The 15,154-nt window shown below is 48.2% G+C and overlaps 1 protein-coding gene across 2 annotated transcripts in view; it reads left to right on the top strand.

Annotated features, from left to right (window-relative positions):
- The first annotated feature begins 5,957 nt into the window (after positions 1 to 5,957).
- Positions 5,958 to 15,154, top strand: part of LOC123757576 (Cyclic-AMP response element binding protein A) — a 55,268-nt gene continuing 46,071 nt past the window's right edge. The window contains exon 1 of one of the 2 annotated variants that reach the window (XR_011229111.1): positions 5,958 to 6,255. Coding sequence is in view for 1 of the 2 variants with exons in the window: in XM_045741337.2 (XP_045597293.2) it covers positions 5,982 to 6,255 (274 nt within the window). In the remaining variant the exon portion in view is untranslated. The remainder of the gene's footprint in view (positions 6,256 to 15,154) is intronic. The other variant, XM_045741337.2, reaches the window with a different exon arrangement.

Below are 15,154 nucleotides of genomic sequence, written 5' to 3'. Positions count from 1 at the left end.
CTGTTGTGAAGGTTGTTAAGGTCTGTTGTGAAGGTTGTTAAAGTCTGTTGTGGAGGTTGTTAAGGTGTGTTGTGGAGGTTGTTAAGGTCTGTTGTTGCTTGCGTGGGCAGTATAGTTGCCGCTCTGTGCTCCACAACACTTGTAATTGTTTTTTCATTGTTGGGGACAAAAGTTTATACATTTTTCCTCAGGCTTTAATCTGAATATATTTTCCTCCCAATACTTCCTGAATTCCTGTTCTTGTTCATAAACTTTATTTCCCCGAGGCGAAATAAAGTCGAGGTTTTAAAGCAGGTTTTGTACTTTGAAGCTGTTATTTCTTCCCTCCCATTTCAACCCATCTTTTTCCCCCCCTTCGTTTCCCCTCTTTTCCTCCCTCCCCCCACTCTCCCTCCCTCCCCTTTCTTCCCTTGTCTCTCATCTCTCCCTACCATTTTCCCTCCCTCTCGGATCTAACTCTCATCCTCCTCCTCCCCCCCCAGTAACCCCCCCCCCTCAATAACTCCTCCCCCCCTCCTTCTCTCCACCGCCCTCCTCCTACCGCCACCCCCCCTAACACCCCACACTAACTCCCCCACCCCCCTCCCCCCACTATCTCCCCCATCCCCCCCCCCACACTAACTCCCCCATCCCCCCTCCCCCACTAACACACTCCCTGTCCTTCCCCACAAATTTAAATTATTTCCAGTAATTTAATGTGTTGCAATTCACGTGTGTCGGGGAGCAGGTCTCTGTATAGTGGTCCACTTGCACCTTGTGACGACCCCACCACCACAAGTGTTGCTCTCACTCACTCACTCACTCACTCACTCACTCACTCACTCACTCACTCACTCACTCAGGACCTTGTGTATCACTTATGTCAGACCAATCTTGGAGTATACAGCTCCAGCCTGGAGTCCATCCGCTAATTAAATATAAGATAAAGTTAGAGATGCACAGACGATAGAGAGAGAGAGAGAGAGAGAGAGAGAGAGAGAGAGAGAGAGAGAGAGAGAGAGAGAGAGAGAGAGAGAGAGAGAGAGAGAGAGAGACCGACCGACCGACCGACCGACCGACCGACCGACCGACCGACCATAATGAACAACGTCTGAGGAACCATGGCTTTCCTCAAAGTCAAGAAGGTAAAAGAAAAAGCAAGAGAAAGCGGAAACAAAATAACGGAGAGAAGAAAACGGGAATAGCAGCAGCAGCAGCGCTTACAAAAGTCCACAAAGATGAGGAGAGTACCAGAAAGTAACCCTCTTAAAGGTCCAGAGTTGTTTCTATGTTCAGGATGGAACGTTAGCATATAGCAATATATGTAATAAACTAGAGTTTCAAGGAATTGGTGAGGAACTAAATGGCAATTTGCGTGGTGGGCAAGCTGGCTAATTGGCCACACCTTGTTAGGAAATTAACCCAAGACGAGAGACGTGATAAATATTGATGTAACAGCCGTGGACGTGATAGGTCAACCAGCTAGACTTTGGTAATTGAGAGCCACGAGACGATGCATCACTATGGATGTTAAACAAAATCTGCCGAGCCCTGACAGAGGCCTGGCAGCTGAGTGGACAGCGCTTCGGATTCGTAGTCCTGAGGTTCCGGATTCGATCCCCGGTGGAGGCGGAAACAAATGGGCAGCGCTTCCTTCACCCTAATTTCCCTGTTCACCTTGCAGTAAATAGGTACCTGGGAGTTTAGACAGCTGCTACAGGCTGCTTCCTGGGGATGTGTAACAGAAAGGAGGCCTGGTCGAAGACCGGGCCGCGGGGACGCTAAGCCCCGAAATCATCTCAAGATAACCTCAAGATAAGATGCCCCCCTCCCCCCCTAGTGAACCTCTAGAGAGGTCACGACCTCTCCGTAGGGTGCAGTCGCACCTCCACAGATCTCCAGTATCAACTAATGATACTGGTAATGGCTCCAAAGGGCTACCACTTACGGGCTATTCATGCCCGTGCCACCTTTTGGGTGGCTTAATCTTCATCAATCAATCAATCTGAACCTCAAGCATTGATCTTCAAGGAGTCAACTGGGGAAAGTTTATCCCAGTTGGAGGAAGAAAGCGAATGTGGTCGCAGTGTATTGCCGGAACAACCGTGGACATCTTCAAGAGAAAACTGGACTGTTTTCTAAGAGAAGTTCCGGATCAGCCGGGCTGTGGTGGGTATGTGGGCCTGCGGGCCGCTCCAAGCAACAGCCTGGTGGACCAAACTCTCACAAGTCGAGCCAGGCCTCGGGCCGGGCTTGGGGAGTAGAAGAACTTCCAGAACCCCATCAAGCAGGTGTACAAGAATGGGGATGAGGAGGAGGATTCACTTGACTACATATACCGTTGTCGCCGACAAACTTACGGGCTCACCATAGCCCGTGCTACATGAACATTTCGTTCTGAGTAGCTAAATCTAAAACAACAGCAAGCAGACAAGCGTTCTCTGCGAGGTATTGAGAAGAACAGGACGGAAGAGGAGGCGTGTCCAGGGAACGCCTTGGGAGAACGTGATGTTTGAACAAACACTAAAATGGCTTCTCTAAAGTCGTGCTTAATGAACCAGTTTCTGGACTGCCAAAAAAGAAAGAAAAACAAAGTTTTGACGTGATTCCACATACGAGACTGTTAATTTAAATCAGAGTAACAGTAAGGGGTCGAGCAGCGACACGGGTGAAAACACACACACACACACACACACACACACACACACACACACACACACACACACACACACACACACACACACACACACACACACACACACACACACACACACACACACACACACACACACAGAGGAATCTGTACACCAGTTGATTGACAGTTGAGAGGGGGGACCAAAGAGCCAAAGCTCAACCCCCGCAAGCACAAATAGGTGAGTACAAATAGGTGAGTACACACACACACACACACACACACACACACACACACACACACACACACACACACACACACACACGTACACACACACACACGCACACGTACACACACACGTACGTTCGTGTATGTGTCAGTGGGGAGGGGGGGGGTGGAGAGATGTCGGCTTGGCAGAAGGCAACAAGCGGAGTCCCTCAAGGATCGGTGCTGGGCCCGACACCGTTTCTCGTCCACATCAATAACATACTGTATACAAGGGGGAGGGGAGGGAGGGTCCAATCCTACATGTTCATATCCGCAAACGATGCAGACTTGAGCAGGGACAAGACAGATTGGGGGGGATTGTAAACTATTCGAAGATCACTCTAACAGTTGCAGAGTTGATCTGAGAAATGGCAAGTGGATGAGAAAGGTGATTAATAGCAGGTGCCAGGAGACCACGAGGGCAGTACTCCCACGCCACGACAGTAGAGTAAGGACAGTACACGGTGAAGGGGGAACTCTACTTCCTTGTAACAGCGAGACTAACAAATGTCTGTGAGTAATAATTATTCATTGTATGGGGGGGGACAGGAAGCCAGAGTATGTTCATACACGTTAGGCTTATAACGACGTCCCCCCCCCCTCCTTCCCCCCTACTTCCCCCCCCCCTCCTCCTTCCCCCTACTCCCCCCCCCCCTCCTCCTTCCCCCTTCTCCCCCCCCCTCCTCCTTCCCCCTACTTCCCCCCCCTCCTCCTTCCCCCTACTTCCCCCCCCTCCTCCTTCCCCCTGCTTCCCCCCCCCTCCTCCTTCCCCCTGCTTCCCCCCCCCTCCTCCTTCCCCCTACTTCCCCCCCCCCTCCTCCTTCCCCCTACTTCCCCCCCCCCCAAGGTCGAATTACTGACCCCACAACAAACTCACTCACTCCTGAGTTCCTACATACTGCTAGGTGAACAGGCGCATTACGTGTAAAGGAACTGTGCCCAGGCATTTCTGCCCCGCCCGGGATTCGAACCCGGAATTGTTGATTGTGCGTCGAGAACGAACTCGACTGTACTAGCTGCCGGGACCAATGATTGTAATAACTACTTGCAGCATACTATACACTACCTTTTGGATCGCTTTTACACCACCTATGTCAGACCAGTTGTAGAGTATGCAGCTCCATCGTAGAGCCTCGCCTAAAATGCACATCAGGAAACTTAAAAAAAAAAAAAAAAAAGGTTCAGACTTGACCCAGGAATACGAGCGATGGGGTTCGAATGAGGTCTAGACTGACAAGAGTGTTGAGAGATGTTCAAAATGAACACCAAATGAACGTGGAGGGAAGCTTAAGAAACGCGCGTGTCATAACAAAAATGTAAAGTTCTATTTAAACGTGAGAGTATTGGGGGGGAAATGGAATGCACTAAATGAGTAGGTTATAGAAGCCTAATCCATTTGAAAAGTAGATATGAGAGGGAAGGACGTCGGAGTCACTATATTAGACATCAGCGGCTGGAGAGATGGGGTCCTAGAGCGAAAGGTTGATCCTGCAGGTACAAATAGGTGAGTACGTATACACACACATGAGCACACCTACGTACACACACGCTCACAGCACGCACATTATGGGGTGCGTGTATTAGTGCTGGCGTGCATATATGTTTGCGTGTATATGTTTGAGTGAGTGCGCGTGCATGCGTGTGTGTGTGGGGGGGGATGCATTCACTCGTACCCACCCATTTGTGCCCACAGGATGGAACATTAGCTCTTGGACCCCGACTTTCTGGTGTGTGTGTGTGAGGGGGGGGGAATTGCCTGTGCTTGCAACCCATTTCCTTCATTTGCTATAACCTGCAAAATCTAACCTAACCTAACCAGAAACGTACACACCCCAGCAACCCACTAAACCAAACCTAACCGATGTACAGAAAACGCTGATATTTGACGAGCAGTTACTTGTCGCCATAATCAGTGACATTTTTACACGTTGGTCGCCATATAACATCTGAAACACGACTGTGTTAGTTAACTACACAATATATGGATGCGAGAGTGCGCGTCCGCGCTCGCGCGTGTACACAGGTGAACCAGGTTTGGTCGGGACACCTGTGTAGCCACGTAATCAACCTTTGTCGGCGGTTTATAGAGCCGACAGCTTTGTAGTATTCTATAGAGTCGGCTCTCTATATTTTTTTTCCTCAGACTTCGCAGTTTGTGAAGACAAATTATATATATGTTGGTATTTGCAGCATACCTCTTTAAGATGGAGATATATTTCGGGTATATTTTGAATGGAGTAATGCGGCTTGTCACGCCAACACCCTGCGGCTTGTCACGCCAACACCTGCGGCTTGTCACGCCAACACCTGCGTTGTTGTTGATCAGGAATAATTATTGCCGATTGTTCAGGAACTAGGATTCATTATATTAATAATCATTTTATTGTTGCACAAGATTGAGACTTATCATCATGTTCTTCAAGAACACACATTGAGTATGAACAGCCAATCATGCCGAGAACCGCAGCAATTAGATTTTGTCTGTTGTTTTAGATTCAGCTACTCAGAACAAAAGATCCAAGTAGCACGGGCTATGGTGAGCCCGTAGTGGACTTACCTGGCACAGGAGCGGTGCTGTGTATGTGTGAGCAATTAGACTTTTGGGCAGTCTTTATTCTCTAGTGGACTTGAGACGTAATTACGTAGTTATTGTGCACTAATTGATTATTAGGAGACTGTGGAAGTTAAAAGGCGTTAATGTGGTTTTTAAAAGATGTCCAAATTAGAGCAATAATATTGATGATAGCAGTAATTGTCATAGGTTAATGATAGGTAATAATCTTGTTACTCGAGGCCTTGACGGATGCAGAGTCGAATAATGATTGTTCTGACTAACAACTAACTACTACGGACATGTGAGCCGACATACGCTTCACTGGCGGTAACTAGCCTTGACGGGGCCCCGTAACTAGCCTTGACGGGGCCCCGTAACTAGCCTTGACGGGGCCCCGTAACTAGCCTTGACGGGGCCCCGTAACTAGCCTTGACGGGGCCCCGTAACTAGCCTTGACGGGGCCCCGTAACTAGCCTTGACGGGGCCCCGTAACTAGCCTTGACGGGGCCTCGTAACTAGTGTAACCACGACCACAAGTAACAGTTGTTTATGTTCCCTCAGGAGGCGCTGAAGGCGGCCAGCGAGCTGGACTGGGCGGGAGTGCTGGAGAACAGCGGGATGGGCGGCGCTGCAGGAGTGGTGCTCAACGACCGCTTGATGACCGAAGCCTCCCTCGGGGTCATCTCCCAGCTCAGCTCCCTGGGGTCTCTGGGGCCTCTCAGCACCATCCTCGCCGTCCACCACCACGACACGCCCGCCGTCAAGGTGGAGCACTCCTACAGTCTTGTCGCCGACCGTGTCGACCCCGCCTCTCCGCTCTCAGGTAGGTCACCCTTCTCTGCTTCCTAGTTGGGGTCCACCCCTCTCGGCTCCCTGGCTGGGGTCACCCATCTCGGCTCCCTGGCTGGGGTCACCCATCTCGGCTCCCTGGCTGGGGTCACCCATCTCGGCTCCCTGGCTGGGGTCCACCCCTCTCGGCTCCCTGGCTGGGGTCCACCCATCTCGGCTCCCTGGCTGGGGTCACCCATCTCGGCTCCCTGGCTGGGGTCACCCATCTCGGCTCCCTGGCTGGGGTCACCCATCTCGGCTCCCTGGCTGGGGTCACCCATCTCGGCTCCCTGGCTGGGGTCACCCATCTCGGCTCCCTGGCTGGGGTCACCCATCTCGGCTCCCTGGCTGGGGTCACCCATCTCGGCTCCCTGGCTGGGGTCACCCATCTCGGCTCCCTGGCTGGGGTCACCCATCTCGGCTCCCTGGCTGGGGTCACCCATCTCGGCGCCCTGGCTGGGGTCACCCATCTCGGCTCCCTGGCTGGGGTCACCCATCTCGGCTCCCTGGCTGGGGTCACCCATCTCGGCTCCCTGGCTGGGGTCACGACACGGCACAGTGGGTGAACTGGGAGTCCCCATGCAGGTGCGCCGCCCGTGGGACACTGTATGGTCCCCGAAGCATCCTCGAGAGCCTCCCAAAGATAACTCGTACGAGATGTTATCTGGTGGTCGTTTGGAAAGGGGGATAGTTAGTAAGGTTAGTTCTAACGAGCTGGCGTGCCGGCCTGGGATTTCGTCCACTCAACGTCATTTGTTTATCATTGATGATTCGCGTTTCCCAAAGATCAAAACAGTTTGTGGAGGCTTCTCGGGTTATCACTTTAGCGCCTGAACTTCTCGGCCGGTTTAATAGAAAACGGAAGAAGTTTACCGTCGAGGGATTAACTATTTTTGTCGAATGTTTTTGAAGAGATTTGAAGGATAGTTCAGTTTCTATGTGTTAGAAAAAATGGTACATAAATTATATTTTGAGAGGATAAGGGTACAACTGCTTGTTAGGTCAGTGTGGAACGATACCGAGATACTGTCTTCAGAACTACGACTACAGATCCTGAGTTTATTGTAGTTTGCTTATATTCTAAATAACGTTCTGTGGTGCAAAGGATTGTCAAAAGTATTTTGATTGTCTGTGAAGTCATAATTACACAATTATGAAGCGCATTTGAGAGCTATCGTTTAAACCTTTACTGCAGAGTCGAACCAAAGAAGGAATATCGCAATTTCTGGCACGGTAGCCTAGTAATAATTGTCAGGGTATAATCTCTGCCTCCTAGTGTATGTGAGATGCATTTGTGGGCGTTTATCTGGGGGTAATTAGTGGCCCTGGCCCAGGACTCTGTGGGCCTCTCCACTCTCAGACCATTGCTCATGCATAACTTGTTGTTCTTGTAATAACCGGGGGCTTGGTGGTTGTGACCCCTGGGGGTGCCACAACAGCCTCTTAGGGACTAGCCGTAAAGGTAAACTACTGATTGTAGTGGTTACTTGAACGTAATTGGTGACGGGTGTGAGTGTAATTGTGGTGGTGGTGGTTGAGTGTATTGTGGTAATAGTGAGTGTATTGTGGGGGTGATAGTGAGTGTATTATGGGGGTGATAGTGTGGTAGGGGGGAGGTATACGAGTGCCTGCAGGGGTTGCGGTGAGCCCTGCCCCCCTAGGGGTTGTACTGTGTCGGGCAGGTGATGGTCCTATACCCACCTGGCGTGGGTCTGCCATCCCTGGGGTATTATCGCTCTCTCGCTCTTGCTCTCTCTCTTCCCTATATAAACATGCATATACATTTACTGTAGGTTTTAAGTTCAGCTTAAAATAGGCTTCTTGCTGACAGTATCGGCCATGGTGAGAGGATTACAGAATTGCATATTACAAAGCCAAGACTGTTCAATTTCAAAATTAAACTGGAAAAGATTATCAAGGGAAGTGATAAAATGCAAATGATAGGGCAAATGAGGGGGGGGGGCACCTTCGACAAGCCGCCGGCTTCATGTTCTCGTCGAAGCCACTAGTGTCGATAGCCCTCGGGTAAATTACTGGACCCCTAAGTGGTCTGTATGCTAAGCAATTTTCAATATTGATTAAATAGTTTCTTGTTTCACTGAAAATGGAAAGTAACTATCAAATGAAACTGTCATAAAGGCTACATAGCCGTATGTTGCAAAATACAGCCATGTTGCTTGTTGTCAACTCTTACATACAAGTCACATGCTTCGGCAAGTCAGTTCTGTTATGCAGGCGGAGTCCAAAGCGAGATCAAATTGATTGATTAAGATTAAGCCGCCCAGGGGGGCACGGGCATGAATAGCCCGTAATGGCACGATGAAATTCGCATTGTTGTTGTTTTTTTAGATTCAGCTACTGGGAACAAAAAGTTCCAAGTAGCACGGGCTATGGTGAGCCCGTAGAGGACTTACCTGGCACAGGAGCGGGGCTGTGGAAGAGAAATTCGGGTGAAACATAATCTAATACACTTCTTCCGCCAGGGGCGGTGTGACCACCCGCGGCCACAATAAGTATACACACATGCCAGTTATCCATCTATTAAGGAAGACATATCTGTACACGGTATAAGTCTGCTGGTGCGTTATTAGTGGTTAGATTTCACTAGTTTCTGGTTATATACAAAACCTGTGTACAGAATATGAGCAAGAAAAAGGGAGCCGGTCGGCCGAGCGGACAGCATGCTGGACTTGTGATCCTGTGGTCCTGGGTTCGATCCCAGGCGCCGGCGAGAAACAATGGGCAGAGTTTCTTTCACCCTATGCCCCTGTTACCTAGCAGTAAAATAGGTACCTGGGTGTTAGTCAGCTGTCACGGGCTGCTTCCTGGGGGTGGAGGCCTGGTCGAGGACCGGGCCGCGGGAACACTAAAGCTCCGAAATCATCTCAAGAAGATGATAAAAACTGATTTCAACAAATACAATGCTGAATAATTACATTGAATGGAAAGAGACTTCGAGCAGACGATGTGCTCCTCGTCTGAGACACTGACAATGTTGTCTTGTTTACAAACCCGCTCACAAGATCTTAAAATTTAATGTTGTACTTTTCTAAGTTGTAATTTTATGACACGCGGACTGGCCACGAGGAATTGTATTAATGTAGATGCCTTACAACTAGCTGGGGAGTGAATGGCAAGAAAGATTACAGCTGTCACACTGTGTTTGGTGCGAAGGACTTAGAATTTGTGGGGTGAGGACAGGGCAGAGCAGTAAGCTTCTATATATATAGTCTCCCGAGGCAGGGTTTAGCACTTCTGCTGTCCTGTCTACAATCATGGTATATTTCTCATATAATTCTAGTTTGGAGGTCGGAGGCAAGTGGCGCGCCTCGCCCACAGGAGGGCCCTGGCCGCCCCGTCTCCCACTGTCACCCACCCGGCCTCCAGTCGTGTACCAAGCTGGATTATAGTCATCCCAAGTTCAGGTATATTTGACAGCAATCTTCGGGCCATATTTGTCCTGCTCTCGAGCATGCGTTAGCGCGGATTATACTGATTGTAATTGAAAGCAAATTTGAGAAGCCACCCGAGAACCATAACGTTTTTGCACATTGGTGAAGGTGTTATAACAAGACTTTATCACTGGTCCAAATCAGGAGGTAATTGTTATATATATATTTTTTTGTTAGTGGAGACAACAGCGTCTGGCAGATGATGAGATAGAGCCGAGTACACAGCGTGGAAATGAGGAATGTGGTGGTGGTTGTGGCATCGCTTTATAGTGGCAAATGAGAGCAGACACCTGTAGCCTAGCTGCCCCGCAGCGCTGCCAAATTGCTGCTCATTTCTCGTTTTCGTTTTCTTTTTTTTTTCTTTTTCTTTTTTTGCGTGTGGTGCGTGGGATAGATGCGAGGATGGTAGCGGGGTACAGGAGTCAACTGCCTGTGTTCCGCCAATCACCACCACCATGTGCCAGGCTGTCGGCTGTAATTATCCCTCGGCTTCGTCGCCCTGGGAGGAGGGAAGGTGGGGGCGAGGTGCTGCAAGCCACGGAGACGCGTGTCTCTCTCTCTCTCTCAGCACCCGGGACCCATTTTTTTGTCTCCGACAAAGATTGGTCCATAATACTTACATGCGTATCACTATTACAACTCTTTATTTTTTGTTGTTTTGTTTTTCTGTTTTGACTTGCGAGGGTGTGTCAACAGCAGTAATGATTAGGCCACTTACTCCCGTCAATATTTGGTGTACACACCTTTGTAGAAGGACCTGTACAAAACGTTTATATGAGCGACAGTGTATGGAGGATGTACCCTTCTGGAGAGTGGATGTAGACCGGAGGAGTGACAAGACTCGATTCCTATTCTGCATTTGCAGACAATGTTCTTCCGTACACACTGATACTTACACATGACACACATACGAGGAAGGCCTGAGAGGAATGAAAGGGAGCCATGATAACATAATATTCTAACTAGAATTGACAAAGTAGCAATGTTGAGAGCTGGGAAGAGCAGAGCGAGGGGCGAAAGCTACAGAAACAAAACAGTCGGGTGTTAGAATATCTTCGGTGTCAGTTGTAATTATAATAGGAGTGATTGAGGTTAAATGAGTACGGGTGGCGGGGCCAGTAGCTGTAGCTCGACCCAGCAAGCACATCTAGTTGAGGACTTGCATACACGGGCTGTGAGGTCAATTATAAGTATGGTGAGAGGGCAGGGCACGCGTGGCGGTAGTGACTTTTTGTTTTGCGACTACAGTGTACAGGAACACTGCTTGAGAGCGGGGAGGCTACCTACCTTGAGGCTACCTTGAGGTGCTTCCGGGGCTTAGTGTCCCCGCGGCCCGGTCGTCGACCAGGCCTCCTGGTTGCTGGACTGATCAACCAGGCTGTTAGACGCGGCTGCTCGCAGCCTGACGTATGAGTCACAGCCTGGTTGATCAGGTATCCTTTGGAGGTGCTTATCCAGTTCTCTCTTGAACACTGTGAGGGGTTTGCCAGTTATGCCCCTTATGTGTAGTGGAAGGGTGGGACGGTGGGGGAAACTTGTCGAGAGCCAAGAGAGTTGTTGGATGTGTGGGAGACAGGAATGGGGGAAGTTGTGATGTGGGGCAGGAATGGGGGGAGCTGTGATGTGGGGCAGGAATGGGGGGAGCTGTGATGTGGGGCAGGAATGGGGGAGTTGTGATGTGGGGCAGGAATGGGGGAGTTGTGATGTGGGGCAGGAATGGGGGGAGCTGTGATGTGGGGCAGGAATGGGGGGAGCTGTGATGTTGGGGAAGAACGGGAGTTGTTGGGATGTTGAGGTAGAGGAGGAGGGAGCAGTCATTGGGAGGTATGTTTCTTTTACCACAAACCTAGCCATTCATTTCAAATGCTAACACGTGTGTGTGTGTGTGTGTGTGTGTGTGTGTGTGTGTGTGTGTGTGTGTGTGTGTGTGTGTGTGTGTGTGTAAAAAAAAAAAAAAAGGTGGCCCAAAAGTTACTGTGCCGTAATACTATTTTTATTACCGCAATAATAATGTAACAATTTTAATCAAAATTAAACAATACCAAAATTAATAAAATTACGTGTATTTTAAAAATATAAAATAAATGCATTTTAATTTGTATATTTTTGCATGAGATAGTGTTAATTAGATAGTATTACGATACACTAACCTTTCTCTATATATATAATTATGTACATCATATATTACCTTGAAGTATTTCTATACTGATCTTCAAGGTATTCATATAAACCCTTTTTTTTCCTGCGAGATAATTGAAGGTTTGGAGCAGACCGGAAAATCTGTCGATTGTGAGCCTAGCGGATGGAGAATAATTGTATGTCTCTCGCACGCTCATCGCTATAATTTACCGCCTTTATTTTGATCCATAAAACAGGTATTGGGCCAATAATTTGTCCTCTCTTTACTGGAGTTTTGTATTATCTTCTTGTAATGATCTGGTTGTTCAAGTACGTTTATTGGAATAATAAAATACATATCAAAGGGATAGAGTAGCTTAGGCTTTTGTTGTCTGGCCAGCGTGTTAATACACTTTGTATTAACTCCGTAGCCTATGGTATTGGCTCGCCAGCGTGTTTTGCTTCAATGTATATCTATGCCATGTTAATACATTATTGTATTTCCTGGGAAGCCCGTGTGTTGTATTGTGTCTTGCCTTCAGTACAGGGTTGTACTGTCCTGCCCCGAGTGATACTTGCTTAGTTTATTGGCTTAAGAGGTATTCTTGTAATAATCTGGAGAGCCTGAAGGCGTATTTTGTCGGAGCACACTCCCTGCCCGCACCCCCAATCTTGTATGTCCCCCCCCCTCCCCCCTACTGAAGCACTCTTCTCTCCCCTCTTCAAGCACCTGCCCCCTCCCCCCACTCCTGCAGCAATCCTCCCCCTCCCCCATCTCTCACCGTGGCTGGTGGTGCAGCTTGGTGCTTGGCTGTTTACTACTTAAATAACAGCCTCCAGGCTCTTGTTCTTCACGTTTTTCTATTTGTTCCTTATTCTTTGGAGTGGTGGCGCTGGTGGTGGTGGTGTGGCTAGTGGTGGTGATGCTGGTGGCAATGTTGCTGGCGTGGTGTTCGTGTTGATGGAGGGGGTGATGCTAGTTGTAGTGTTGGTGGCTGGTGCTGCTGCTCTTCTTGTTGCTAGTAGTAGTAGTAATAATACTGCTTCAGCTACTGTTTGCATGTTTATATAATATATATATAAACATATATATATATATATATATATATATATATATATATATATATATATATATATATATATATATATATATATATATATATATAATAATAATCATGAATAGCCTGTAATACAGAGGCAGAGGGAAAGTGGATACAAAGTCGCTGGGATCACACCATGAAGGATGAGGTTGTTGCTTTAGATGTAGCTACTCAGAACGAAATGTCCATATAGCACGGGCTATGGTGAGCCCGTGATTGACTTCGGTTGTTCGCTATAACCTTGTTACTGTGATGCTTAGGTCAAAGTTTTAAATGGAGTTGGTGGGGTTTCTTCCTTTTCTCTCGTTTCTCCTTCGCTTTTGTTTTAGCGCACCGGTTTTAGTCTTGTTTTAATAACATTATCATGGTGGCGGATATAGGATGCACAGTGTTCACTAGTGTGTCCCAGTCTTCAACTGCTATTTCTAACCATTGTAGTCGCTGTGGATTTTGCATCTAATGCAGCTGATGTCGTTGGATTAATGTTGAGTTTGATGCTCAGGGCTTCAGAGGTGAAGGGTTACAGAGTCAATGCCGTCTGGGGCAGTAGGTGAAGTGTGAGGTTCTGTCTGGGTCTCGGTGATGGTATGGTGTAAGCAAGCTGGCTGTTGCGAGTTGAGACTTTGTGTTTGATGTGTAGTGCTTCGGTCATGTTTAATCTCATATTGTCGTTGTACCTTAAAATTATTTTGAGGTTACTGGTTAAAATATGTCTGGCGAGGTTGTGTGTAGAAAGTCATCTTCTAGAAAGCCTTTTCAGCGACCTGGAGAAATGATGATGTCTTGCTCTGTATTGAGATAGTTGGGACTGACCATACTAGTGTCTTTCGATGTGTTTCGCTTGGTGTCGGGAGAGTTCAAGCTGCAAGAGTCTTCTTGCTCTTGTAGCAAGTGAAGTGTGTGTGTCTTCCCCGGTTAGTGACGGCAGAGGTCATGTGTCTGACAGTAATATACCTAAGTATTCTTCCCTCTGTCTTATGGGTTGTTGTAAAAAAATAAAAGTTCCTGCAGAAGAGTTTAGTATGTGGAACGGATTCTCACATGGGGGATTCTCACGGTAGCCAGCTAGCATGGCGGTTGAAACCCGTCTTCTCATTTAAGTCGCATTTTTTTACGAAATCTAACAAAAAAAAAATAAGATTGGTGTCAATATTTGCAGATAAAACCAAAATCAGCATGAAAATTTCTTCTGTAGAAGACATTGAAAAAACGACAAGACGGTATCAATAAAGTCCTTGACTGAGCACCGGAAAGTTACACGTTTAACAAGTGATAAAACACAGTGCACAAGACCTGAATATCTGCAAACTGAATATCAAAACATGTCCTCGCCAACATCTCTTCCTCCAGCACTTGCCAGCACTTACTCACCCCCCCCCCTCCTCCCCTCCCCCTCCCCCCCTCCCCCTTCACACTAACCAGCTCCTCTTCCAACCCCTCACACTCACCGGCGCCTCTCCCCCTCTATCCCCCCACACACTCGCCAACTCCTCTCCCACACTCCAGCAAGCCAGCACCACCTGTGGTGATGGCGGCTTCCTGTGGTCGGCAAGTCAAAGGTCGCGTCATGGCCGTCCTCAACAAATGCTTAAACCCGCGTTATCTACAATAGTTTAATAACACAAGTTCTTTGTGTTCATAGTTATAAGTGTCCGGGTGTGACAAGGCGGTTTCGAGAAAAGGTTTTGAGTAGCGTTTAATCATTATGTTGTAATGTAATTTATAACGAGAATTGTTCGGAGGAGTTTCGTTTGATGACTATATGGAAAATGGATCCTGGTAATGTTGATTAAAAAGTTTAAGTGGGTGGCCTTCCATGGCTTCAGAGATGGCCATTACTTGTCAGGCACATTACTCTTGTAGTGGGCCGCGGGCTGGACTTGTAGTGGGCCGCGGGCTGGACTTGTGTACATCCCCCGGTGTCTGTTGGGCAAGATGTGCCTGGTGTTGGTCGTACGTAATCACTACTCATAGGCAGTGATGTGGTGGAGGCAGACTCCATTCACAATTTCAAATGTAGATTTGATCGAACCCAGTAGGCTCAGGAATCTGTACACCAGTTGATGGACAGTTTAGAGGCGGGACCAAAGAACCAAAGCTCAACCCCCTGCAAGCACAACTAGTCGAGTACAGGTAGTCGTCCCTGCTCACCACTCCCACGGAGTCTTCCCTCAGGTATGTGAAGAACTTGACAAGGGATTTCAGGTCTTTTCAAAACAACTAG

The sequence above is a fragment of the Procambarus clarkii genome, chromosome 19 (genome assembly GCF_040958095.1).
Source record: "Procambarus clarkii isolate CNS0578487 chromosome 19, FALCON_Pclarkii_2.0, whole genome shotgun sequence".
Lineage (NCBI taxonomy): Eukaryota > Metazoa > Arthropoda > Malacostraca > Decapoda > Cambaridae > Procambarus > Procambarus clarkii.
This window is presented reverse-complemented; position numbering and strand designations above follow the sequence as displayed.